Below are 24,407 nucleotides of genomic sequence, written 5' to 3'. Positions count from 1 at the left end.
TCCCCCTTTCCATTGCGACTGTTGCCGCTCGATTCTCTGCGTGTATGGGATCTCGCGGTGTTTCTGCCTCTGCTCTCTCGTCTCATCTTGCTAGAGCCAAGTCCCTGACATATTCGGGGAATTTATCTTCACGACCTGTTTATCTATCTTGCGGGTGGTGAATTTGCACTCTGGTACTCTTTTTTTCTTTTCTTCTTCTTTCCACTTGCTCACCTTATACCTCCCTTGTTCATTCTCAGTTTTGAAATCTTGTGAGATAACTACCTCTACTCTGTCTCATATATCCCTTTTTCATCCAGGCTTAGGGAGAAACCACAGTATCCGAATCCCGCAGGACCCAAATGGATAAATTTTATCAATGTCACATTTATGAATTGTATGATTTCTCGCAGGTGAACCCTTTGTCATGATGCAACGCTAGTTCTCTTATACTCGATTGTGACAATTTAAATATGTTGTTAACTTTTTCAAAATTTTCTCTAACATGGAAAAAAAGAAATAAAGGGTTTTTCCTAATACGATACAAGTATCCCCATTACCCATGGATTGGTTTTACTCCTGTCTAAACGCCCAAAGAGTACAACGGATGAAGAACAAGAAGGTCCCAATTTCTAAATGTGACGTGACGGCATGGCCAAGATTTCAGCCACAACGCAATCGAAATGCAACAATGAAGCAAAAGAAAAAGTGACCGAGTCACCATCTCGCTCCTTCTATGTCCCCGGCGCACCGGCCCCAGGCGCAGGCGGACCAGCAGACATACCCGGGGGTGGCGCAGCGAAGCCTGGCACTCCCGGCACAGGCGAGGGGCCGCCGGCACCTGGTGGAGCAGGGAATCCGGTCATGGCACCAGGACTTGCGCCGAGCGGGGGAGGAGCAAAACCGCCTGGGGCTCCAGGCGCGGCAGGCGCACCAGGCGGCGGGAACGCGGCAAAGGCTCCTGGCGGTGGCGGCGCACTGCCTCCAGGCGCTGGTGGAGGAAATGGTGACATGGATGCGCCGCCGGCTAGAGCAGCGGGCGAGCCGGTGCCAGGGATAGGAGGAATCGGAGGAAATCCAGCCGCGCCAGGAGCGCCGGGTGGAGGGAAGGGAAACGGTGGAGGAATTCCAGGACCACCGGCACCGCGACCGGCTGCTGCGGCCGCGGCCGCAGCAGCAGCTGCAGCGGGTGAGGGGACTAGACACGGTTAGAACGGAGGGTATTTTTGACTAATGCAGATCCTAAGCACAGAGGGTAACGTACTCGGCGGAATACCAGCGCCTGGAGGAGCGCCAGGCATGCCAAATGGCGGAGGCGGAACACGCGCGCCAGGCGGAAATCCGAATGGAGGTGGAGGAAAAGCGCCTCCAACGCCAGGAGCAGCGGCGAGCATAGGATTTGCGCCAGGCGCGCCTTCGGCGGCGTATGAGGACGTGATGCTGTCAATGACGTGCTGCGCTTCTTCGTGGCCGATCTCTAATGGTGCATATACATGAGCTTCTTTGAATCAAGGTACAGAATATTTAAACGTGTAAGGTAACGTACGCTGGTAATAGTCGACGACGTTGCGGAGGTGGTTTCGCCCGGCGTTGTGGGCCTTGCGCACGCTCATCGAGTCGTGTGTGAGGTACACATCGCAGTAATCACCTGAGCTGGTTAGCGCGTCGAAGCTCTGTCGGATTGATGGCGAAAGGTGCTTTTGATATGGGGAAATGATGTGGAGTATTGGCGCAGAGTTGTGACATTATATGGAGGAAAAGACCTACAGAAGAGTGCTGAGAATGTTAGCAGGAGCTTTCCATATATCATGACGGGAATACTTATATTTCGGCATCTTGGACAACGATTGTCCCTATGCGCTGGGACAGGGCTGTAGACGATTCAGAGGGCTGGACAAGGAAGATAAAAGGGAAAGAAGCCGCAAAGAAAAGGAGTGTCGTGGAGGTGGAATAGGTATTTGATCCAGATCATGTGCGATAATGTAGAGAAGGACGTCTTTGGAGTTTGGAGTATCTTTCACAAGCACGGAAGTTGCCGAGATGGAGCTCAAGAGCAAATCTGGGGTTGAACTTTACCATTCCATCCATATTGATCATCTATGATATTATCGAAACGTCAAAGGTGTATTTTTGATATGAAATCTGAGAAAATGAGTTAGCCAAGCAGTGCTGTATGCTTATTATCGCCAGCATCTCGTACGGAAGTTTTGTGCAAATCTGAAGTATGCAAAGCCCTGCTCAGAATATTTCCTGTAAACAAACGCCACTACGAGATAGGGACCATCCCACTTTCACTTTCAACAGAAACTTGTTTCTGCCGTCATTTGTTCGCTATTGAAAGGACCAATTTTCTAGTTTCTCTCACGTGTTGCGCTTTATCTGCGACAAGACTTCCAAGAAAAACATTCATACTATGCGCATTTTCCAATCTTAAAGCTTCTATCTGCCCTTTGGCGCTTTGTCTTCTTTTTTTGCACTGAAACCAGCATGCCCAGTCTCGCACTCTCTCGATCTTCCAACGGCGATATGTCGCACTCTAACACGTCCAATAATACCGGTATTGCCGGTGTGGGCGTCAACAGTCCACAGATCTTTACAAACAACATTTGGGTCCAGGTGAGTCTTGGAATATTCCTTACATCAATGCCCATCTCCTGTCAAGGCTAACATCAATATTGCTAGATGGGCTATACACCTCCCCGTGGCCCCTGCACGCACAAAGCGTCCCTCATTGCCCCAGGCTGTCCTTGTCTCCGCTTCATGATTCACCCAACCAAGGCCGCGACGAGCTTCGAATGCGATGGCTGCGGACACCACGCGTCATATCACCAACTGGAAAATAAGAAGGAAGATGAGATCCTCGCGCGGTGGCGAGCGGAGGAAGCAAGTGCGAATGATCGACATCCCATTACCGGGCGGAAGAGAAGGCGTACGCAGAGAGGCACCGGCAATAATACTGGCCAGGTCGACGCACCAAACGGCGGCGCCGCTGGAAGAGGTGCAGCGGAACGCGGACATGGTTTTCAGATGCCCGGACACTTGGGAAATAGCTTCGACAGCGAAGATCCCGCTTCCATGACAGAACAAGTCCACGTCCTGGACAGCGATTCGTCCGAGACCGAAGAGGATGGAAGACTGATTGAAGGAGGAGTTGGGCGCCATAGTCAAAGCCAAATGGCTAGTATTCCAGGAACAACATTACGTGTGCCTGACCGAAATACGATTCTGCAGTCGTTACGATCGCGACGGAGCCGGATATTAAGTAGTAGCGGGTGAGAAAACAAAGTGGCACCCGTTTACTTCTTCTCCTACTCCCTCTCTGTCAGAAGTCACGCTGCGACGAGCTACACGCTATGTTCCTCACGCTGTGAAACTCTATGTTAATCCGGCACTCTTACTCGCCCTCAGTATCGTAGCTCGACTACGACTTTCTCCGTCGGGAGAGTCCTCAAGCGCTCCTTGCTCCGCCGGCTCGTCAAATACGCAGATCTGCGAAAGAGCGGAGATGGGCTAGGAAGGCGATTTCCCACCACGGATTTCCCACGCGGCGTTTCAACCTTGATCGACAATGACAGTCATGATCGTCGAACGTATTTGCTCTGTTGCTGCTCGCCGTCGCCGAGTGAGTCGGGTTTCCAACACCAGAACACTTGGAAATACTAGTTAAAATAGCTTTATAATGAAAGACTACATGTATTTTGAAGCTTAATTGAAAATGGCACATGTCTCTTTCCTCTCTCACAGCTGATCTAATTATTTCATGCAAGAGAGGAATAATAAAATTATATTCGCGCCCTCATGGATTAGAGAAGGGGGACGGTTTTACCAATTACAATTAGATATACCCTTGAAAGACCAAAAAAAAACTTTCTCGAAAGATGGAAAAACCAAAAAAAAAAAGTTTACACCCCAACAAAAAAGAACGTGCACCTCATTAAATCATACATTAAAATGTACGGCTGTGCTCCAAATGCCGCTAATGGACAAAGCCCCAGCTGAGAAGAGAAAGAAAAAGGGAAAAGTATCAATGCGGCCTGACAGGACAAGCATGGCGCATTGAGTGCCAAAGAAGAAGGAAAGTGAAAAGGGCTTTTTGGATGAATCCAATAATGCAGAAGGTAGAAAGGTAAGAAAAAAATGGCGGGGTATGTAAAATGCAAATTCATTCCAAAAAAAAAGCAAAGAGCCAAGCCGAAACAAAAGAGCAGGTATAGTAGAAAAAAACCAGATGGAACCTCAACCGAGAAGCGGGAAGAAGAAAAAAATGTTGATTAAAAGTTATGGTCAATGAAATCCGGAAGATATGAACAGAAATTACACTTTCAAAGCCGAAAAGACAGTGTAGTGTTCGAACCGATTATATGGAATCTAAGCAGCAGTCTTCTTCCGACGTCCAAAGACGCGCGAAAAAGTGCTCTCTTCCTTTACCAAGATAGGCAATGGCTTTGGCTGGCTCTGCCATCCAGGGGGCGGGCCAGAATTTTTCAAAAAATCGGCAAGATCTGATGTGCTGCTATTGTCCAACCGCCCTGAGCGAGCCTGAAAATTAGGACCCGATCGGGGTCCAGATCGGGAAGGCGGGATATACACATGGCGGACCGGATCGGGATTCGACGACTGAGTTGAGCGAATGGACGTGGTTCTCGACATGGCGTCGAGATGGGTGTTTCCTAGCCGCAGACTGTCCGGCAAGAGAGGCGAGTCGTGCAGATGTTGGTTGAGAGATAGATGCGGTGCGCCGCTGGTAGTTAGGGATGGCATAGCAGCATGCTGAGGAGGAAGAGGAATCAGAGTCGGCTTGCTAATGGCACCTTTGGAGATTGCTTTTCCGCCAGCTCGTGATTTTGCTTTTGGCCCGGGGCTCTTTTGGAGTATCGTTCGACCAGATTTCTGGGTGTGGCTGGAAACCGGCCGAGGAGGCTCAGGTTCAAAGGGTGGCGGGACGTTACGGAGGAAGTCGATGAGGCTCTCTTCATTACGTTTTGGCTTGATGTTTTCCTCGAGCTCATCGTCTTCGCTGTCAGAGTCAATGGCATAGGGGTCCCGAACGCGACGTTGCTTTCTTTGTGGGACTGGTGGGTCAGATGTCATGAGTCGGCCCACATGGGCGGCGGTAGGCTTGTCGAATCCGTTTGGATGACTGAGAAGTCCAGTCCGTGAATTCATAGACGAGTGACCAGATTTTGCATTGACTGAGCTTTCAACCGTACTAGCCATGGATACGACGCCTCGGGAACGCCCGTTTCCTGCCACGGAGAGCTCGTCAGAGTCCATGGTGGTCCTGGTGGGAGCAACGGACTTGAGCCCGCCATTACCTTGCCCTCCAAAACGGTGAGCGTACGGATCGCTGGGAGGGCCTTGGCGTATGAAGTCAATGAGGTCGGAGCTTGTATCGGCATTAGAAGTAGCTGCATCGCGTGCTTGAAAACGGCGCGTAGAAGAGGAACCGGCAGAGGGCGGGATATCTCGTCGCGCATCGGAAATGATGGGATGAAGTCCGGTGGGCGACATTCCAATTTCTTTTCGTTTCGGGCTGGTGGTGATGGTAGGAGTGCGAGACTTGCTGCTGACAGACGTGGGAGGTCGCGGAGTAAGTGGGGGAGATATGTGGAGTGCCGCAGGTTGGTTCACTGCTTCATTGGCAGGGCCTGTAGACCGGATAAAGTCTGCAAAGTCTCTTGTTGACTCATTCTGAATTCGGGCATCTCGGGAAGGCAACGAGGGCTGCCGAGGACGGTTGGCGAAGGAGGCATCATTAGGCGTGGTGCCAGATGTCGATGGTGCGGTTGAAGCGGTTGGCGATTTGGGTTGAAGCGAAGATTGCGCACTGACATCCCTTGCGTTGGAGGCGTTGTTCAACGCGGCAGCAGGCACAGATTGTTCAAGCGGTGACAATGCTAGGGCGGGTTCTGTGGGTAACTTCGCACCCCCGGGAGCCTATCGAGGTCAGCAATCATATTACAAAAACGTTAGGCTGTCTCCCCGCGAAACTCACATTTTCAGAATGCATCTCGTGCACGGACTTTGTGAGCAGTGAAGGCTCCTGCTCCTTCGCTGCACCAGAGGTAAAACCTTCAGTCTTGAAACTTGAAACGACGGGCGAGTTGTCTTCGTATGCGTGTACAAAGTCAACTGTATCGTATCCAGTGAATACGGAATCTTCATCGTCTGAACCTCCTCCGGCAGCCTCTACGAGTTCCCGCAAGGGCGAGAGTGGTGGCGCACTGCCCGCGTCAAGAATAGAGCGGCGAGTTTCCAACATGCCTGGTTCGGAAGCTTCACCAGGCGTTTCTGTGCGCTCCGAGAGGGACGAAGCAGCTGAGCTCCTTTGACTCCGAGGCACTGGCGGTGTCATCAAGACGAACCGCGATCTCCGCTTGTCGGCGTTTGACGCCTCGTCGCTTGGCACGCCCAGTGATCGCTCTGAGAGCGCTCGCGAATCGCGATCTGACCTTCGGCTCAGCATATCCGCAATCCCAGACGAATAAACTGACGAAGATCGCTTGGAGGGAACAGGACTCGGAACATCCGATGAACGAGCCAAGCCGATGACACTCTCATCGCCATCGGTATCGTGTTGGCCCTGTCTATAACTCTCTCCTTCAGTAGACCGTCGATGCGTAGCTTCTGCCGTAGTAAAGGACCAAGAGCTTGATGGAGCCCCAGATCTGGTTTGCACAACTTCAACAGGGGTGCTTCCCTCAAAGGACACTCGGCTCGAATTCATGATCTGCGGCTCTTCGTCATCGTAACTAATCTGACTCGTAGGTTTGCCATTCGAAATCTGATCCAAATCCATCCGTGTCTCGTCAGCAGGAGTGACTTGCGCATCAGGGGCCTCTCCCTTTGCTGCTGCGGTAATGCCTTCCAAGGCTGAGGTGCCGATGGCACTTGCATTAGCAACCATATTGGCAAGAAGGTCTCTTAGATGAGAATTTTGCGCGTCATGCTCTTGGATTGAAGGGATAGATGGCTTAGTGGCTAAAGAAAAAAAAAGGGGGAAAGCGGAGGTTAGTAACTCTCATATGACACTGTTACAACGGGTACGCCGCCCGGTGGAGACTGAGAAGTACTCACAAGGCTCTTCTGGTAGAAATGAGAGGTCGGGCTTCCGTTCATTGGACGGCAGTGACCTCGAGCGCATATAGCGAGTTGTTGGCATAAACGAGTGTCTCTTGTTATTCGTACTCGTGGAGAAAGATTCGCCCTCGGCCACTGGTGCGGCGGGCAAGCCTGCCGGGATGAACATGCTGTGTGGTCGCCGCTGAGACCTGATTCTCGAAACAGAAACGTTCCCGATTTCATCACCAGCATGATCCTGTGCATTTGAGCCACTGGAGTCTTTCGGACCTTCGGTCGGATAAGCCAAAGACTCCACATTTTGACTGATTGGTTCCTCTGGTAGAGAAGTTGTGGGGGGTTCACGACTAGCCGCGTGGCCGCCGTCAGGAGTAGCTGTACTACTTCGAAGACTGCTTGGGCTGGCCATTGAGGAGAGGTTACTCTGCCGGAAAATGGAGTTGCGGGACATTGGTCTTGCAAAGGGCGTCGATGCAGATCGCAGATGCTTCCTCCAAGCGCGCCATAATCGTCCAAGGGTGGGGTTCATGGCTACTTTTTCGGCATCCAACTCTTCAATCACCACATGACCCGTGCCAAGTACTGCAGTAGCGGAGTTCTGTTGCTGGTCCAACTTTGCATTACTCAGTTGGAAACGGTCAAATGCTGCTTTGGCAGCGACAACGAGCACCTGCTCACCGATAAACTCGATCACAGAAGCGAGGAAGATGGCTACTGGTGAAGAGATCACATCGGAATCGGCGGAGAATGGTCGGTGAGCCCCGGCGAATTCATCGAGCTGGGCTTCTTCGTTGAAGACCTCCTCGTCGTCTTCCTCGAGGTCGCCTAATCTGGAGTAGACCATGCACCGAAGGCGTGTACGCTTCCATACAAGTTCCAAATCCCAGTTTCCTCTAATATCGTGAAAGCCTTGAGCGGCCAGCAGCTCCTCGCTCTCGCCACCGTCCAGAAAGCCTTCCAGCTCTTCTTCAGCCTCGGCGATTGCGTCTCGTGCGAGCTTGGGTCGGAGAATGTCGGAGAGCGCGGGTTTGATGGCCGGCAGTGAGGTTGATCGAGATACCGATAAGATTGTATAGAGGAGGTGATCCAGGAACGTATTGATCAAAGATAATGCGACAGGAGCAATGATGGCCACATCCCCTGTTGGACCGCCCGATTCGCGGCCGGACCTCTCTTGGATAAAAGCGACATGGTGGGCCGTAGCAATTTGCGACGCAGCAGCAGGAGCAATATATGCAGGACCTGGATTGACTGAAACAGGCGGCGCCTGAAGAAAAGAATATCCAGCGGTAACAACTCGGTCGCTCGCAACACTCTGGCTTCGCACTGTCCGACGAGCTGGCAGCTCGAATTGGCCGTGCGCAGCCATGGCTTCAATTCGAGAGCCGGGGCTTCTCAGAGGAACCGAGTGCCTCTTGTCTAGCTATGAGGTGTCGTTGTGGGCAATGGTAGACTTAACATGCCAAGCCTCAAGCAAGGCTGATTCTGTAGAAAGAATATTGCGATTAGCCTTTTCCCTTTGTCCCCATTTGACAATTTCAGAAATCAGCAAAGGCAGCATATCAAATGGGGAAGCACTTTTAAGCTGAACAGTGCCAGTCTCGAGCGTTCGACAGAGCAAAATGAACCTTGCACAAGCTCGAGTCTCAACTCGAGTCAGGCATATGCAAGAAGCCGATGAGCAGTGCAAAATGACAGAATGATCTCACCCTAAAGCAATAATGACGATCGCAGTCAAATTTGAAACAGGCAAAGAGCTCTCTCTCTCTCTCTATGTAACTATATGCAATAGGAAAGTATAGACAGCGATGGAGATAATCTACATAGAAATGAGAGAGTACCGACTGGGAAAATTAACTCGGAGGGAGAAATCTCCGTCGAAAGGGGTCCCGATCGGTAGAACAACCTGAGTGGGGAAAAGTCAACAGGGGGGAAAAGGAGTCGGTACAGTGTCTGGGCCAGTTAGATTGAAGGCGAGGGGAAAGACGGTTGAAGTCCAAGAGCAGTTTTTCTCACCACCAAGCCGTTGGCCGTGAACTATCTACTCCAAGTACTCGTAGCTTCGTACAAAGTCGTACCGCTTTTCTTTTCTCATCCTGGTTATATTACAATGCTTATCTCGCCAATCATATATCGGCGGATCGACACAGGGTCCTTTTAGCTGTCCCTTTTTCGCTTCGCTTCTGCCGTTCCCATCCAGCGTTTCAAGTTTAATGAACGACATCAACTGTACGGACCGACTCGACTAGCTACCCAAGATATCTCTTCTAAATTAATACCTCTATACGGAGTAGAATTTTATCAAAATACCTTATATCTCTATACCTTGTCTAGACTAATTAATCGTTAATACAAGTACAGCTCTGTACGGAGGTATGGAGGTAGAGTTGCTCTAATGGCTTGATGCCTCCCGAGGTCCTAACCAGGTACAGGGGCAAGGTTTAGCTTAGTCATGACGTAGCCCTTCACTTATGTTACAGTAACATCGCTGGACAGCTGCCTTTTCCATGTCTAGAGTAACAGTTTTAATATTTAAGCACATCTTTCCTAATGACACTTTGCAAAGTTGCCCTTTAATATACCTTATATCAAGGAAAGAACAAGTTACAAAGTATGAAATGAAATACCATTATCATCCAGGGATAATCGGAGTCATCGATAGTATTCATTGTCGCAGCTATCACGTGTTCTGACACAATTTCATCTCTACAGCGGACGTGAGAATCCAAAGATGCAGATAGTTATCTCATTCCTCCAGACCTCGATATGCTCCATTGCTGCAAATCCATTCCTGTGACTTCTAGATGGGCTGTATATTCTCAATGACTCTATACCAAGGTGCAACAGCGCTTCTAGGCCTTCAAACTGTGCCTTAGAATCAAGTAGCTGTGCAATTGGTATAGACTTTGCTAACAATGACCATGTTTGCTCTCGACTCTTGCACCAAGATCGATATGTATCACGATGCTCGACTCTACGCAGTGCGGTGGTAGATTGGACAACGGAAGAGGGGGAAACGACGATCATCCCTCTTGAACCAATACTCGAGCTCGACATACGGGTCAGTCAACCTCCTCTACCATCCTTGATTGCCCGTGAGAGCAATCAAATACTCTCCCCTCGTTCGAGTATACGTACAAGTGTTTATCGTTACAAACGCTGCCGATCATCATGGGTGACTCCTTGTCGGATTCGTTGCGTCGCTTTCACAGTCGTCCCGTAGCCAATCCTGCTGCTGTGGTTGGGGGCCAAGGCGAGACCAAGTACCGTTTCACCCTCCTTACCTCAGGCTTGCTCCGCTACGAGTATGCTGAAGATGGCATCTTTGAAGATCGTGCCTCGACCTTTGCCATTAACCGTGATCTACCCGTACCAGATTATGAGGTTATCGATACAGAATCAACCCTTGAGATAGCCACAGACCACTTCCATCTACGCTACGACAAGCTACCCTTCAGTCCGGGTGGCCTCCGCGTCCAGGTCAAAGGAGGAGTGACGAGCTACCACAGTGAATGGCGTTATGGAGGCACCATTCCCAACTGCCCACCCGGCATGTATGAGCTGGGCGGCACTGCGCGGACTCTCGATGAGGCCAATGGTCGTATTCCACTGGGGCCGGGAGTGATTGCGGCCAATGGCTTCTCAGCTCTGGACGACTCGCACACAATGCTCTTCACTGATGATGGCTGGGTAGCCGGACGTCGACCAGGAGCACGTATTGATGGCTACCTCTTTGCATATGGCTTCGATTACAAAGCTGCCGTCAAGGCTCTGTATACAATCTCGGGGAAGCAGCCACTCTTGCCGCGCTGGTCGTTGGGCAATTGGTGGAGCCGATACTACAAGTATACGGCGGATGAATATCTCGAGCTCATGGACCGGTTCCGTGCTGAAGGAATCCCAATGAGCGTCGCAGTCTTGGACATGGACTGGCACTGGGTAGACGATGAGCGCGTACGAAAGAGCGGCTTGAGCGGTTGGACGGGCTACAGCTGGCAGAGGGAGCTCTTTCCGGACCCTCAAGCGTTCCTGGCAGAGTTGCATAAGAGGGACCTCAAGGTTACTCCCAACGACCACCCGGCAGACGGCGTGGCCAAGTACGAGGATGTTTTTGAAAAGGTGTGCAAGGCCTTGGGCCGCGACCCTCGTCAGACCAAGCACGTTCCTTTTGAAGCGACAGACCCCAAATTTCTAAACGCTTACTTCAACGTCGTGCTCCGAGCCCTTGAAGACGATGGAATAGACTTCTGGTGGGTCGACTGGCAGCAGGGCGAATTTTCCGCTGTTCCTGGCGTGGACCCCTTATGGGTGCTGAATCATTATCATTTCCTGGCAAACGCGCGTGGCGGCAAACGCCCATTGACCTTCTCGCGCTTTGCTGGCCCTGGTAGCCACAGATACCCCGTTGGGTTTTCGGGCGATACCCATGTGACTTGGGATTCGCTCGACTTCCAGCCCGAGTTCACCGCGACATCTTCCAACATTGGCTTTGGTTGGTGGAGTCATGACATTGGCGGGCACTTGAAAGGTTACAAAGACTTTGAGCTGACCACGCGATGGGTGCAGTTGGGAGTCTTCTCTCCCATTCTTCGCCTCCACTCCTGTGATAATCCATTTGTCACCAAAGAGCCGTGGAGCTTTAACAAAGAAGCACAAATTGTGATGACCGACGCTCTTCGCCTTCGGCATCAGCTGATACCCTACCTATACTCCATGAACGTAAGGGCTGCCCGCGCCGACGAGCCCCTTGTTCAACCAGTGTACTGGTACTTTCCCAGACGGAAGGAGGCGTATCGCCACAAGAATACATTCTTCTTTGGTTCCGAGTTGCTGGTGGCTCCCTTCACATCTCCACGCGACAACGTGACGCGCAGGGCTCGCACAGCGGTATGGCTTCCGCCTGGGCGCCATGTTGATGTCTTCTCGGGCGTTGTCTATGACGGTGATCGAGAGATACTAGTTTATCGGCCCTTGGATGGGTATGCCGTCTTTGCCAAAGAAGGTTCGATCATTCCATTTGACGCGGCCAAGGAGCCGGCAAATGGCGGTAAGCTTCCGGACTCCGTGGAGTTGAAGATTGTCGTTGGCGCGGATGCCTCATTTGATCTGATCGAAGACGACGATCAAGGGGTTCATCTTGAAGAAGCCAGCCCCGTCTCTACACCCATCAACTTTACTCAACAAACAGGCACATTGACGGTAGGACCGTCGTCTTCCACTTCGACTATTCCTAGCACACGTCACTGGCTGCTCTCGTTCTTGTCTCTGGAATCATCCTCAGACATTAAGGTTGAAGTTGATGGCGTAGAGAAGAAGGCGAGGGTCAGTAAATCTGCTACCACAACATCTATTTACCTAGAATCCGTGCCTTCGACTTCCAAAATTACCATTCAAATTGGAAACGCTCCTCAATTGGTCAAGACCGATGCTGCATACCACACCTATCCCGTCATTCATGAAGCGCAAATGCCCTTCACCCCCAAACTGCGAGTGTGGGATGTCGTCCAGTCAAAGACACCAATCACCCACAGGTTAAGCCAGTTACAGGCTATGGATTTGGACCGAAATCTATTGGGCGCCATATCCGAATATTTACTTGCGGATTCACGAGTATGAACGAAAGATTCGCCACATAAGACAATGTCATCATTCAAAAGAGATTCTATGGTAAAACTTTTGCAGAAGCCAGCCGACGGTTAATAATATTACTGCGCATATATAGAGAGAAATTTCCATCAGATTGATGGCCCGCCTTCTCAGTAAGGCGGCTATTGAAAATAGAAATCGATATCTCAATGATGCCCATTTTCCGACAATTTCCCAATGCGCGCGAATTTCAAGACCTCAGTGATTGAACATTATCCAGACACGTTTTAACAAGATTCAGATTTGATTCAGTTGGGCTTTTTTCTCCACCCGGTGCGATCGATCTCATAACTGTTGCGATATATGTTCGCTATCCCGCCGGATATTCGTCATCGATTTCGAATCGTTAGACAAAGGGGGTGCGATGAAGCCGACTCCGAACTTTTCGGTGAGTTCCTTGACATTTTGGGTAGCAGCATGCTACGTGTGGAAGTTGTATATGGGGCCCAGCCCATACGCTCTCGAAGTTTGCAATCCGGACATAATCCTTGACTATTGTTCGTGCCGAGGCTTTGGCTATCCCAACAGCCCTGCGTGAGCCCTTCAGCCGTCTGCGCCCGAATACATGGTTGGACATTTTTGTTTTTGCCCCAGTGACCACATGGGAGATGGAAAGTGTGCTCGAGGTGACACATCTTCGGGTTTGCCGAAGAATATATTTCCGGTTGATGATCAATTCCTGTGATCCTAACACAAGCTTCTTCGAGGATATTCTGATGGACATATAATCCTTTCGCTCTCGATGGGTATTTCTGAACAGAGAAAAGCATCAAGGCACCTTGCGTGAAGAGCGTCTGGCCAACATTTTTACGTGATCAAATCTCAAGAGAGCAGCAAATAGAACAAGGGTAAGAAAATGTTTCATCACGAGACTGATGCAGCTCTGAGTGGTCACCGATCAACCACACAAACGACAGTCTTCATTAAGGGGCAGCTTGAGCTTGTTGGCCCCTCAGATGTGACCGCAGGCCGGATTTTTCCCAGAGCACAAGAGCTCTTGGCACTAGGTAGAATGCCTTTAAAGAATCAGTTGATCCGCCCTTTCACAAGCACCTGCTACAGGGTGAAACGTGTGATATTTGTGCGAGTTTTCCTTCGTGTCATTTCAGAGAGCAACCATGAATAGCTTTTTTGGCGGAATAGCGCGTCTGGATGGGCGATTCTCGTATGCTCTGCGCAGATATTGGCCTCAGCATACGGAGGTATAGAGCTGGGTAGCCGCGACTATTTGAGAGACTGTCACATGGTTTCACAATGGCTTGTTTGTGACAGCAGAAGCATCACCATAACAATTAATTCCGCGAAACTTGTGTCAGTTTCATATGGGTTCGCTACACCCGACAACGGTCTTGTCCGTATATCGAATCTGACCGGGTTGCAGGCTTTTCATTTGTCTCCGGCGGGAAGACACATGTTTCGTCCCTAGTGTCTCACTTTGAAAAACTCCTCCAACAAAGCACCGCTGGAATGCGCCAGTCAAAACTCTGTGCCACGTGTTGATGCAGATTCAGCCCTACGGGAACTCGCCACAGTAGGAAACATGAGACGAAAGAATATTTGCAATCTGATGCTTGCCACAGTAATACCACCGCATATTCAGCCACTTACACGAGGGCATGCATGAAATCGTCGTTGGCAGTAAGATTAGCACGGCAGAAGTGCAATTTCTTTGAGCAAAGCCTCACTCGTGTGTCAAAACCCAAATATACTTTGGCTTGAATCGGCTTTTGCTGTTGGTGGCGACGACGGAACCACAGAATACGAGCAGGCGTAGCGTCTTGGTACGGAGGACGTTTGCTATACCACATCGTTCACCAATGTGCAGTGAGGCAGCGCAAGAAGACCTGGGCTGACTAAGGTAGCGAGGGTGTCCCTTGTCGAATTTCCCCTGGTGCCCGTGGAGGCTGGTTAAACTAGGAGGGTTCAATGGGCATTTTATTTCTCCCCGGACCGGAACGGCGTTCTGGGAAACTCTTACTCGATTGCATTTGGCCACCGCGCTGCCCGGGCCTTTTTCGTCAGCCAATCAGAAACTAGCGATAAGAAATCCCCTGCGCTAGACTATAGCGGTTGTGGCAACCAATCAGCGACAAGGTGATGACGGCGAATTGCCGGGGGATTTCTCATTCCCGGCCACCCATTCCTGGCCTGCACCCCACCTTAGTCGAGTAATGTGAATTGGCAGGTAGAGGGGCCATCAAAAGGGTCCAAACAAAAGATTTCGCCAAAAGGTTTTTTCTCCGGTTGCGATCTCATCAGTGGCTGTTGACTGAGGAACGTACAGATAAATTCATTCAAGTAGAAATCAGCACAAATCTGATTGAACATTGATCGAGTTCAGATAATTCCGGATTTTACGCATCTTCACCTTGACCTGCACTTCTTCGATTTGTTGTGTGGTGGGGGGCCTTCAATGGATAAGGGCGGCCGAAATTTGAACGATTGAGATGAGCTGTCCCGATAAGGACCTCTGTTCGTCGAGACCCGGTATCGGTCTCATGGGCAGGGGGGACTAGCATTTGGAGACGACTCATCTGTCTGTGCTCGGCCATCCAAACCTCTCTCTCTCTCTGGTCTGATTTCTCTCGCCCGCGCCACTAGGCACGTCCACCTCCAATACAGGTACCGTATCTGTACCGGTACATCTCATTCGCAGTCGAGATGGAAGTGAACGAGCACCTGCCCTTTGATATCGCTCGTGGTATTTGAAAAGTCTCACAAGGTTGTGTCCTCTTCGCGGAGTGTATCATGACCCCTCTCTCGTGCAGGTGCTTCGAAAATACTCGCTAAATGAGGGGTATCGGTTGCTTGAAGCGTGTCATCCGCATGAATCTGCAAGCAGCAGCACGAGGGCGGTTTGCATCCCGCCGATTCGGCAAACGATGGAGCTCCCCACGTTGCTCTTGGAGTGTTGATTCCACTCTGACCCTCACCATTAGCTGTCCCGAATAATAACTGACGAATTAGAAATATGAATAGTTGGCAGGGACAGGCTCGACACATTTCTCGGAGTATTAAGTGGATTAGCCGTCGGCAACTGGAGTCAGGGTCACACCACAAATGTGTTCGGCAACCAAGCACCTCGCGCCGTCGGTGTTTACTTTCGCTTTGCTGTCAGGAACCGTATCACCAAAAAGATTGGTTCATGAAGGCGCGCTCGGTTCGATGACAGTTAAATATTCCAAATGAATTTGACGAAAGGCCGTGGGATCTAATGCAGCGATTGGGAAAGGGTTTCCCCCGTATTACCTCGGTAGGCAATTGCCTCCGATGCTGTAGCAAGGAGACTGTTTTGCGGGGGTCAAAAAAGCAATTACGGTGACATTTTAGACAGCTTTCCCGTTGGTGTCTGGCTCGCGGTTTTGTGCGGTGAGAATGGGGGTTCTACAGCAGAGGCTAACTTGGATTAGATATATTTTTGATCAACTGTCAAACTCTTTGAGATTTCAATGCTGCCGTGCTTTTCTGTCGGCAGAATCCGCCGCCCGAAAGGCGGATGCCGGTTACGTCTCTCTGTGCTCTACTGTACTTGAAAGGCTTAGATAGTTCGTTGCTATGATTGAGAGAGGCGGGTCAGATTGCATCTGTCTGCATTGATCCATGAACGTCCAAGTCCACTAAAGGCCGGTTCGATGACCCTAAGCCTGGGGCCATCTGCGACCGACGGGGGTTGTATCTTGATTTGAGACAGAATGCAGATAGCGGAGAAATTTGATAAGAAGCTGTAGGCAAGCGCGGCACGTAGAAAAGAGGTTGAATACCAGTCCGTAATAGTGTCGTGTGCCTTTGAGGCCAAACGCATCAAACGCAGGAGATAGGTAGAAGCGTAGAGTACCGCTACAGAAGTTGTACTTGGTAGCGAAGAGACAGTCGTCCGCCTAAGGCCCCCCAAATTTGGTCTGCGTGTGTTGCCTCCCACACTTTTTGCAGAAGCTTTCGGGGCTGTTTCGGGAGGGGGGCTGTTTTTGCTCACCCAGTGGCAGTCCGCACTAACCATTCAGTTTCCCTTTTCCACATTCGCCCATTCACTGCTGTCCAATGCCAGCCAACCAGTGTTGCCGGGTTTAATATTCCATGTGCTGTACCATATCGGGGTGGCCAGAAGCCTAAATAATTCACCCCCGGTCCCCACTTCGGACCCGCGCCTCTTGTTCCTCGTTCCCTCGCTTGAGTAACAATTTAATCCTCAACTCATCTGCCTTCTCCAACTCTCTTCATCCCTCATCACTCACCTCTTCGTCCAACGTCGTCCACTCGTTGAGACTTTTCCTTTCTTCTGTTCTTACATACCTTTCTTCGTTGCTGAAGTCTCTAAGCGTTCAGCTTCAAACAACTGAAAAAATGGTATGTTGATTGCCGTGCAACCCGCAGCCCGCATTGAGCCGAGACTGACTCACTTCGTGAACAGGCGACTTCCAAGCTCGTCTCCAACACCCAGACTGTAAGTTTAATCCTGTGCCTGAATAGAAAGAAGATCTGGTAAACTAACGGATAATGTTGTAGCTGCTCAAGTACATGGCTCTTGAGCAGAAGGGCTCCATTATGGCTGAGTACATCTGGATCGACGGCACTGGCACCCTCCGCTGCAAGTCCAAGGTCAGTTCTTTCTTCGACGATGGTTCATTTACGCTCCGACTCCCTTCACTCGCTCAATTCCTCGCATTCACGTATACTCCGGCTTCTCCTTCCCGTCCAGAGATTACAATTTGGGTTTTCACGGCCTGTTCCCGTGGAGGGGACGTTCCTACAATTTTTTCTCTTTTCCCCTTCCAGTCTTCCTCACACGCTTATCACTGCATAACCCCGCCCGTTTGATAACGCTTGGAGGTGGCTACAAGCACCCTGCATGAGGACCCAACATTCAATTCGAATTTGAGCCCATCGCAACTTGCTTCGCATTGCCATCAATTGGCGCCTTCCTGATCGGCCGTACTAATTGTAGCTTGTAGACTCTCACCAAGGCCGTCAAGAGCGTTGATGAGCTCCCCGAGTGGAACTTTGATGGTTCCTCGACCGGCCAGGCTCCCGGTGACAACTCCGATGTCTACCTCCGCCCGGTCGCCATGTACCCCGACCCTTTCCGCCAGCACGGCAACATCCTCGTCATCTGCGAGTGCTGGGACAGCGATGGTACTCCTAACAAGTTCAACCACCGCCACGAGGCTGCTCGTCTATTGGCCGCTAATGCTTCTCACAAGCTTTGGTTCGGTCTTGAGCAGGAGTACACCCTTTACGATGAGCACAACTGGCCCTACGGCTGGCCCAAGGGCGGTTTCCCCGGTCCCCAGGGCCCTTACTACTGCGGTGTTGGCACTGGCCGGGTCATGTGCCGTGACATTGTTGAGGCTCACTACAAGGCTTGCTTGTACGCCGGCATCCAGATTTCTGGTACCAACGCCGAGGTCATGCCCGCGCAGTGGGAGTACCAGGTTGGCCCCTGCCTCGGAATTGAGCGTGAGTAGCCCTATCTTTTTCGGCAAGAATATTACTTTTTCTGGATTTGCTTGCTGACTTGGGTTTGTAATAGTTGGTGACCAGCTCTGGATGTCCCGCTTCATCCTTGTCAGAATTGCCGAGGAGTTTGGTGCTAAGATTTCCTTCGCTCCCAAGCCCATCCCTGGCGACTGGAACGGTGCCGGTCTCCACACCAACGTTTCCTCCGAGGAGATGCGCCAGCCCGGTGGCATGAAGCACATTGAGGCCGCTATGAAGAAGCTTGAGGCCCGTCACGTGGAGCACATCGCCGTCTATGGTGAGGGCAACGCTGATCGTATGACTGGCAAGCACGAGACCGCCAGCTACGACAGCTTCAGCTGGGGCGTCGCCAACCGTGGCTCGTCTGTCCGTATCCCCCGTGCTGTCGCTCGTGAGGGCTGCGGCTACTTCGAGGACCGTCGCCCGGCCTCCAACGCCGACCCCTACCAGATCACTGGCATTATCACCGAGACTGTAAGTTCAGAGAAGGTCCCATCACGTATGCGCGGCATCAGAAGCTAACCCGTTTTTTTTTCTTCTTCTTCTTCTTCTTAGCTGTACGGTGGTCTTCCTGCCGAAAACTTCGGCAAGAACTAAAATGCTCTTACCTCTTCCTTTCGTAATTTGATTGAGCCCTCAGCAAAACGATTTTTATGAAGTTGACCGGGTAGACGCATGTCCCCATCTTTTTCCAGCAGACACTTGCGAACACGGTGGATTTAGCTGGCGCTCTTTCATTTGCTTCCCATTTTACGATTAATTTCTGCGCTCTGTTGTTAGACCTTTGAGCTATGGTTTCGGGACAAATACCTTAACGATTTGAATGCTACGAAAAATTTCCATTTCAATTACTCGGATGCGCCTGTGATAAGTGAACGCACTCTGTTTGGACCTTGACCGTTGTGACGTGAGACGAAATTTTTAGCTCTCTCATATCTATCTAATCATAGATATGTTTAAGGGGACTATATATGAATTTGGCTATATGATTTTTCGAAATGGCTTTCCGGGCCAATTTTTAAGGATGTGGTAAACCGCTAGGGTCAGTCGGGTCATCCCGATACGCCGTTCCAGGAAACCTCCGAAGCTTCTCATTTCGAGCTCACCAGCTACCATAGCACCTCGGTTGTCATTGCTGCCATGCAGTACCCCAATACAGCGAGGCGGTGCATTTCATTCTAATGTCAAGATACCGAAATCCATACATAATCATATTCGTGAATTGAGCCAAAAAAAAAAAAAAAAAAAAAACAAATCGAAACGTTCCCTTCCTCGTCTGATGGCTACTCCAACGCCCGGCCAAGGGCTTCCTGGATCAAATAAACATCCGCCTTTACAAGCCAGCGGCGCCTCGGGACTGACACCTTCGTCTCTAGGAAGTCAGCAACATCTGTCAGCATTTTCCTCTCCATTCCCCTCGCATGCAGGCAAAACGGCGCCTTCACCGGCTACTGCACATGCGTCTATTGCGGGCGGCGCGGGTGCAGGAAAGTCAGTGCCCTCGCCGGCATACCCTTCAGGGCATCCTTCGACGGGAGGCAAGTCTGCACCGTCACCGGCAGGAATGACCGCGCATCCTTCTCTTGGGGGGAAATCAGCGCCGTCGCCAGCGAATCTATCCGCCTACCCATCTATTGGCGGGAAATCAGCCCCATCTCCAGCCAGTCATTTCGCCCAGCGTGGTCATAAGCATGCTACATCTACTCCGAATGCTGCAGCTCTCACATTTGATTCGCCTTCTGCTGCTGCATCTTTGGGACTAAATCTCGCCGGCATCGGAACACCGAGTGGAATGGGAGGTAAACAGACATATCCAATCGCCCTACTAGGAGATGAGCTTACGCAAGGAAATTCATAGGGCTTGTAAACGCCAGAAGCGATGAAGAGGAGAGAGCAAGACGAATTGAAGCTATTCTACAACTTCTTAGGTCTCGTCCGGGCAGGGTCAGCGAAGAAGCCGTGGAAAGACTGGCCAAGCGAACTGGGTTGGACTGTCTATGGGAAGAAAAGACACTGAGCATTGCCGGAAGTGCACTGCTCGTGGATGTACGTTGGAAATGTTCTCGAGCTATTATTCTTTTGTATCCCGCCCACTAACCGATCAGCTTGATTTTCAAAATCATATTGTCGACCGCGTTTCGCTCTCCCTCCCAGGATCCTCTGACGCCGTGTCTGTTCATGCGCCCAAGGCCTCTGCAATTCTTTACAAGGACCTTAAGCCCGAAGACGGCTCATCGAGTCCCATAAATACTACATTAAATAAGTTTGCGGACAACTTGGAGAGACTGGCAAAACTCGACAAACTTAGTACCCCTGAAGTCAATTGCTTTGAGGCGATCGCAGGGGTGTATACGAGTTTACGAAGGATATTCGAGCATGAAAAGAAGCAATCAGGGCAGGAAGCTGGCGAGAAGATGAATCCCGACGAAGAAGTCGAGCGGCTGGTCATGTGTGAAAAGAGCGGCCGGCCCAGGATGCACGCTGGAAAGCGTGTAGGACTGGCCCTGGAATACTGGATGGATCGACGCCGCGTGTCTACGTCGCGGAAGCGAAAGGCTGAGTCTGGATCTGACGAAATGGACATTGACAGCATCGAAAAGAGTCGCAACAAAGCTCATGACGGAACTTCCTACGATGGAAATATATGGTCTGCAATTATTGAGTGCGAACACTCCCCGGCAGAACTGTACACCCCTATCCGGATCTCCAATGACTGGGTCTCACAGCGTATTGAACGGCCATCTGAAGAACAGGACGAACTTTTCGGCCCGGATGGGCCGACGATAGACTGGACTGAGCCCGCACCAACTTTCGTCTCTGGACCTGCCGCTACTCGAACTCCTGGCGCTGCTTCCAGCAGTGCTCCAGACCCCATGGACACATCTGGTCAGAATATGAGCAAGCTGCCCGACGTCCGCTTTGTGGCCCGTCTTGAGCCTCCCGTGGTCGTGCCTCTTCAAAAGGCTGTAGAAATATACGATTCCGTCGGGCTGGTCATCCCACAAGAATCCATTCAACCCACCACACTAGACGGGCTGATTCTCCCGCCCGATCCGTCTGAAGTTCACGGTGCCGTTCACGGGGAAGCAAGATATCTCTCCAATTCGAGGGAAGTGTTGGGTTTTGATGGAAGCGGAAAAGAACAGCTGAACAGACACGACTATGCGCTCTTCGCGCACAAATTGGATTTTGGAAGGGTCGTGGACGAAATCCCGTTTCGCCATCCCATGGAGTTGATCAATATCTTGCCCATTCTGAGACAGTATGCTCTTACAACAACACTGTTGAAGCGCAGTTTTGAAGGCGGCAAGGGATCAAACTGGTCTGCAACTGGTAATGCCACCTTAGGAGCAACAGGCTCTCTCTCAGGCAGTTCAGGTCTCCCATCAACGCAACAGCAGCAGTCGACCAACGCACGATTACAATTGAGCCCGGAAGACGAACTTGCCGCCCTACTGGACGGTGAATCTCCACTAGACGCTCCATCTGCTCTTCCGTCTTCATCGCCTTCTCATCTCTCCCGTTCAGATCCAAAGTCCGCCGTACCATCCGCCTCTTTGAATAATAACAGTGTGGCGGCGACGCGTCACCTATCTATCGATGTAGGCCTTAGCATGCAGCCGCATCCTAACTTCACCCTAGCATTTAGCATTCCCGTTGCCATCCCTCCTCCTCCTCCTCCTCCTTCTCCTCCTTCGCCTGCTCCGACTCGCGCAATATCTGAACGACTGGCATATGTCCACCTCAACGTCCTTCCTGACGCTGTGATCCGCGCATCCTATTCTTCTGGCGCCGACTCTGCTCCGTCCTCCCGGGCAATCAAGAAGGACAGCGAAGCTGAGGCAGACAAGAAAAGCGAAGAAACCACATCATCTTCCTCCCCAAAGCCCTCGCGTCCGTTGGTGTCTGATGATGAAATTACACGTGTGTGTAGCGTCGCAGAGGATTTTGGAATCCTGGTCGAATATATCAGGTGGAAAGCTCATCAGGTTTCTTTGTCGTAGCAGCTTCCCGCTTTTTCTTCTTCTTCTTCTTCTTCTTCTTCTTCTTCTTCTTCTTCTTCTTCTTAGGGCGTGCATTGATTTGAGGCTCAACTGGGAAGGATCGCGTGTCATGGGATTTTAAAGGGAAGTGTATTTATTAGAACAGAGCGTTTTGAAAATTCATAAAGAGCACAGTAGAAATATAAATGCGATTATATGCATTAATGGTATGAAACATTTCATGCTTCTATTGATCTGTATAGTATTAGTTTACTTTCTATCTTTTTATATTTTCTCCCCTATCGTTATTATTTTTTTTTTTTAAAAAAAAACCGGTTATTTCAGATTTCCTTTCCAAGTGGGACTCATAGAAGATTAAATCTAATTCAACGTTAATCATGTGCTCATTCGTATTATTGACATTAATTATGCTCATCTTGACATGAAAGCAGAGACAACGATTGAGACAATTAATCTGAAATATTATAAAGAAACATGGTAAATCGTAACAGACATGATATCGCTTTAGGATTTAACAGACACTAATTAAGTAGGAATGGAAAAGAAAAAAAAAAAAGGAGAAATCCTCAAGTGTCTAAGCCACAGCAGCGTGTGCAGCCATCCATGCGGCGAATTGTTGCGGGTTGCGGGTCTGCATAAAGACTGCCCCTGGGCCTGTAGACTCGCAATGTATTGCGTCAGTAAGCTTTGTTCATGCGTGTCATAATTTAGATATATGTGGAATGAATAGCATGGGACGCCTATCATAACATAGAACAAAATCAAATGAAAAATGATTGATTAACTCAAATAAAAAGAGATAAGAGGTAAGATAAGAAAGAAGAGCAAGCAAAGGATCACGAGAAGAGCACTGGAACTCACCGGTAAATTTACAAACTAATCCTTCTCCAGATGTGATGCCGGAGATGATTCCACCAGAGGCCACGCGCTCAAGCACGTATTTGCAGTTCCAAGCGACCAAGTGGCCGTTGTCGATAATGTATTTCTCGCCGTCGACCAACTGGACGTGCATCAGCCTCAAGGAACCAGGAACCAGGAACAAGGAAGAAACAGGGCCTTTCAGTAACGTACATCCTTTCGAATAATTGCTCCGAAACTCGTGACCCACAAAATTCCAGTCCCAGAAATCTTGTAGACGAACAGTCCTTCACCGGAGAAAAGAGCCTTACCCAGTCCCTGGCTCTTGTAATCTTTAACTATCCCCTGGGTAGCTGCAAGAAAGGCATCTTTGCCAACCGACCATGTATCGCTCCCGCTGAGTCGAATGTTGGTAATGTCGCCGAGCGGAGACGGCGCAAGAAGTAATTCGCCTGGTCCGGTAAAGGTGGACGTGCCCAGTTCGCCGCCTGCAATGAGCTTCTTCATTGAGAAACGAATGGCGCCGCGGAGAGTAATGGTGGGGGACATGGCGATCATGGCGCCTGCAATTAATTAGCTCTTGCAATCGGGTCACAATTGTATTCAAGCTTTCATATAGACGGTCTCAGGTTCTTACAAGAACCTCAGACTTTTAGAATTTTGGTCAACATACCTGGCTTCGCAATGAGCGGGCATCCCATGGCCAGTTGAATTGTCAAGACGGTATTCGTATCTCGGTGGCTTATTCGATAACTCCCGCCATTGAATGTGCCCACGTCATCCTGGGTGCTGGTCGCGCCGACAAAATGTCCGGCAGGCGGTGCTCCGCCGGGCATTTGCGCAGGTGCATTTGCATTCCATGGCGCCGTACCTTGTTGCTGCTGCACAGGATAAGCTCCGGGTCCACTTCCGTTAGAGAAGGAATTCCGGGTTGACTCCTTTTCCGGAGGGTATCCGTTGGAAAAGTTGGCTGCTGGGGGTGGCGTTTCGGTGGGTGGTGGAGGGAAGAACTGCTGCTGCGGCTGTTGAGGTGGAGGGGAAAATTGTTGCTGTGGAGGAGAGGGATAAGATGGCTGGCCTGGGGTTATTGGTTGTTAGCTATAGCCGTTAACGTTGGGATATTTATCGTATAAAACGGAGATGGGCCTGGCCACTATTTCCGAATACTGCGAAAGATAAACACTATGCTGAATATGGCTTACTATTATTAGAGACGGACTTGTCGGGAGGAGCTTTGTCTGAGAATTAGCATCTGCTTGAAAGTGTCAATCTTGACTCGTCTGGAGTCTCGGAAACTTACGAGGAAAGTAAGTCCCAGCAGTCTGCGGGGGTGGAGTGCCGTGAGCGTATCCTGGGGGTGGGGAA

General features: G+C 50.4%; 8 protein-coding genes across 8 annotated transcripts; 4 read left to right on the top strand and 4 right to left on the bottom strand.

Annotated features, from left to right (window-relative positions):
- Window positions 1-412: 412 nt before the first annotated feature.
- Window positions 413-1,973, bottom strand: L228DRAFT_251507 (zf-U1-domain-containing protein). The gene is made up of 5 exons (XM_018333572.1): window positions 1,805-1,973; window positions 1,747-1,752; window positions 1,526-1,627; window positions 1,244-1,456; window positions 413-1,177 (listed from the first exon to the last, which is right to left on the bottom strand). The coding sequence occupies exons 1-5, from the start codon at window positions 1,812-1,814 to the stop codon at window positions 714-716; spliced, it is 795 nt and encodes a 264-aa protein (XP_018184521.1). The 5' UTR covers window positions 1,815-1,973; the 3' UTR covers window positions 413-713.
- A 109-nt stretch (window positions 1,974-2,082) lies between these two features.
- On the top strand, window positions 2,083-3,497 carry L228DRAFT_51552 (hypothetical protein). Its single transcript, XM_018336665.1, has 2 exons — window positions 2,083-2,595; window positions 2,662-3,497. Exons 1-2 carry the CDS (start codon window positions 2,467-2,469, stop codon window positions 3,253-3,255), a joined length of 723 nt encoding a protein of 240 aa, XP_018184520.1. The 5' UTR covers window positions 2,083-2,466; the 3' UTR covers window positions 3,256-3,497.
- Window positions 3,498-4,193: 696 nt separating this feature from the next.
- L228DRAFT_51584 (hypothetical protein) lies at window positions 4,194-8,803 on the bottom strand. The gene is made up of 4 exons (XM_018336666.1): window positions 8,769-8,803; window positions 7,057-8,544; window positions 5,975-6,960; window positions 4,194-5,916 (listed from the first exon to the last, which is right to left on the bottom strand). Exons 2-4 carry the CDS (start codon window positions 8,426-8,428, stop codon window positions 4,348-4,350), a joined length of 3,927 nt encoding a protein of 1,308 aa, XP_018184519.1. The 5' UTR covers window positions 8,429-8,544; window positions 8,769-8,803; the 3' UTR covers window positions 4,194-4,347.
- Window positions 8,804-10,230: 1,427 nt separating this feature from the next.
- Window positions 10,231-12,675, top strand: L228DRAFT_215588 (glycoside hydrolase family 31 protein; the record flags this gene model as incomplete). The annotated part of the gene is made up of 1 exon (XM_018330088.1): window positions 10,231-12,675. One exon carries the CDS (start codon window positions 10,231-10,233, stop codon window positions 12,673-12,675), a length of 2,445 nt encoding a protein of 814 aa, XP_018184518.1.
- Window positions 12,676-12,855: 180 nt separating this feature from the next.
- L228DRAFT_51528 (hypothetical protein) lies at window positions 12,856-13,712 on the bottom strand. Its single transcript, XM_018336664.1, has one exon. The coding sequence runs from the start codon at window positions 13,473-13,475 to the stop codon at window positions 13,035-13,037; it is 441 nt and encodes a 146-aa protein (XP_018184517.1). The 5' UTR covers window positions 13,476-13,712; the 3' UTR covers window positions 12,856-13,034.
- A 3,304-nt stretch (window positions 13,713-17,016) lies between these two features.
- L228DRAFT_251500 (glutamine synthetase) lies at window positions 17,017-19,037 on the top strand. Its single transcript, XM_018333571.1, has 6 exons — window positions 17,017-17,049; window positions 17,114-17,146; window positions 17,209-17,301; window positions 17,655-18,159; window positions 18,233-18,654; window positions 18,736-19,037. The coding sequence occupies exons 1-6, from the start codon at window positions 17,047-17,049 to the stop codon at window positions 18,775-18,777; spliced, it is 1,098 nt and encodes a 365-aa protein (XP_018184516.1). The 5' UTR covers window positions 17,017-17,046; the 3' UTR covers window positions 18,778-19,037.
- Window positions 19,038-19,422: 385 nt separating this feature from the next.
- L228DRAFT_251497 (hypothetical protein) lies at window positions 19,423-22,360 on the top strand. Its single transcript, XM_018333570.1, has 3 exons — window positions 19,423-19,979; window positions 20,039-20,226; window positions 20,286-22,360. Exons 1-3 carry the CDS (start codon window positions 19,460-19,462, stop codon window positions 22,182-22,184), a joined length of 2,607 nt encoding a protein of 868 aa, XP_018184515.1. The 5' UTR covers window positions 19,423-19,459; the 3' UTR covers window positions 22,185-22,360.
- Window positions 22,361-22,520: 160 nt separating this feature from the next.
- L228DRAFT_225101 (DUF124-domain-containing protein) lies at window positions 22,521-24,237 on the bottom strand. The gene is made up of 4 exons (XM_018330371.1): window positions 23,716-24,237; window positions 23,256-23,605; window positions 23,046-23,184; window positions 22,521-22,838 (listed from the first exon to the last, which is right to left on the bottom strand). Exons 1-4 carry the CDS (start codon window positions 23,876-23,878, stop codon window positions 22,759-22,761), a joined length of 732 nt encoding a protein of 243 aa, XP_018184514.1. The 5' UTR covers window positions 23,879-24,237; the 3' UTR covers window positions 22,521-22,758.
- Window positions 24,238-24,407: the final 170 nt, after the last annotated feature.

Source organism: Xylona heveae (genome assembly GCF_001619985.1).
Source record: "Xylona heveae TC161 unplaced genomic scaffold L228scaffold_15, whole genome shotgun sequence".
NCBI classification, from domain to species: Eukaryota; Fungi; Ascomycota; class Xylonomycetes; order Xylonales; family Xylonaceae; genus Xylona; species Xylona heveae.
Note: the sequence above shows the minus strand (reverse complement) of the source record. Positions and strands in the feature narration are given on the sequence as shown.

What these genes read in the sequence shown, in the direction of transcription:
- L228DRAFT_51584 (XM_018336666.1), bottom strand. Translation starts at nt 8,428, where the DNA reads ATGGCTGCGCACGGCCAATTCGAGCTGCCAGCTCGTCGGACAGTGCGA. An exon ending in ATTTCTACCAGAAGAGCCTT is followed by an intron (nt 6,961 to 7,056) that starts GTGAGTACTTCT and finishes TTTTTTCTTTAG; the next exon opens with CCACTAAGCCATCTATCCCT. An exon ending in ACGAGATGCATTCTGAAAAT is followed by an intron (nt 5,917 to 5,974) that starts GTGAGTTTCGCG and finishes TGACCTCGATAG; the next exon opens with GCTCCCGGGGGTGCGAAGTT.
- L228DRAFT_225101 (XM_018330371.1), bottom strand. Translation starts at nt 23,878, where the DNA reads ATGCCCGGCGGAGCACCGCCTGCCGGACATTTTGTCGGCGCGACCAGC. An exon ending in CCCGCTCATTGCGAAGCCAG is followed by an intron (nt 23,606 to 23,715) that starts GTATGTTGACCA and finishes AATTAATTGCAG; the next exon opens with GCGCCATGATCGCCATGTCC. An exon ending in GAGCAATTATTCGAAAGGAT is followed by an intron (nt 23,185 to 23,255) that starts GTACGTTACTGA and finishes ATGCACGTCCAG; the next exon opens with TTGGTCGACGGCGAGAAATA.
- L228DRAFT_251507 (XM_018333572.1), bottom strand. An exon ending in CGTCGTCGACTATTACCAGC is followed by an intron (nt 1,457 to 1,525) that starts GTACGTTACCTT and finishes ATGCACCATTAG; the next exon opens with AGATCGGCCACGAAGAAGCG. An exon ending in AGGCGCTGGTATTCCGCCGA is followed by an intron (nt 1,178 to 1,243) that starts GTACGTTACCCT and finishes AACCGTGTCTAG; the next exon opens with TCCCCTCACCCGCTGCAGCT.
- L228DRAFT_251497 (XM_018333570.1), top strand. Translation starts at nt 19,460, where the DNA reads ATGGCTACTCCAACGCCCGGCCAAGGGCTTCCTGGATCAAATAAACAT. An exon ending in AACACCGAGTGGAATGGGAG is followed by an intron (nt 19,980 to 20,038) that starts GTAAACAGACAT and finishes GGAAATTCATAG; the next exon opens with GGCTTGTAAACGCCAGAAGC. An exon ending in GAAGTGCACTGCTCGTGGAT is followed by an intron (nt 20,227 to 20,285) that starts GTACGTTGGAAA and finishes CTAACCGATCAG; the next exon opens with CTTGATTTTCAAAATCATAT.
- L228DRAFT_251500 (XM_018333571.1), top strand. An exon ending in CCCCTGCCTCGGAATTGAGC is followed by an intron (nt 18,160 to 18,232) that starts GTGAGTAGCCCT and finishes GGTTTGTAATAG; the next exon opens with TTGGTGACCAGCTCTGGATG. An exon ending in CTGGCATTATCACCGAGACT is followed by an intron (nt 18,655 to 18,735) that starts GTAAGTTCAGAG and finishes TCTTCTTCTTAG; the next exon opens with CTGTACGGTGGTCTTCCTGC.
- L228DRAFT_51552 (XM_018336665.1), top strand. Translation starts at nt 2,467, where the DNA reads ATGCCCAGTCTCGCACTCTCTCGATCTTCCAACGGCGATATGTCGCAC. An exon ending in CAAACAACATTTGGGTCCAG is followed by an intron (nt 2,596 to 2,661) that starts GTGAGTCTTGGA and finishes CAATATTGCTAG; the next exon opens with ATGGGCTATACACCTCCCCG.
- L228DRAFT_51528 (XM_018336664.1), bottom strand. Translation starts at nt 13,475, where the DNA reads ATGCTTTTCTCTGTTCAGAAATACCCATCGAGAGCGAAAGGATTATAT.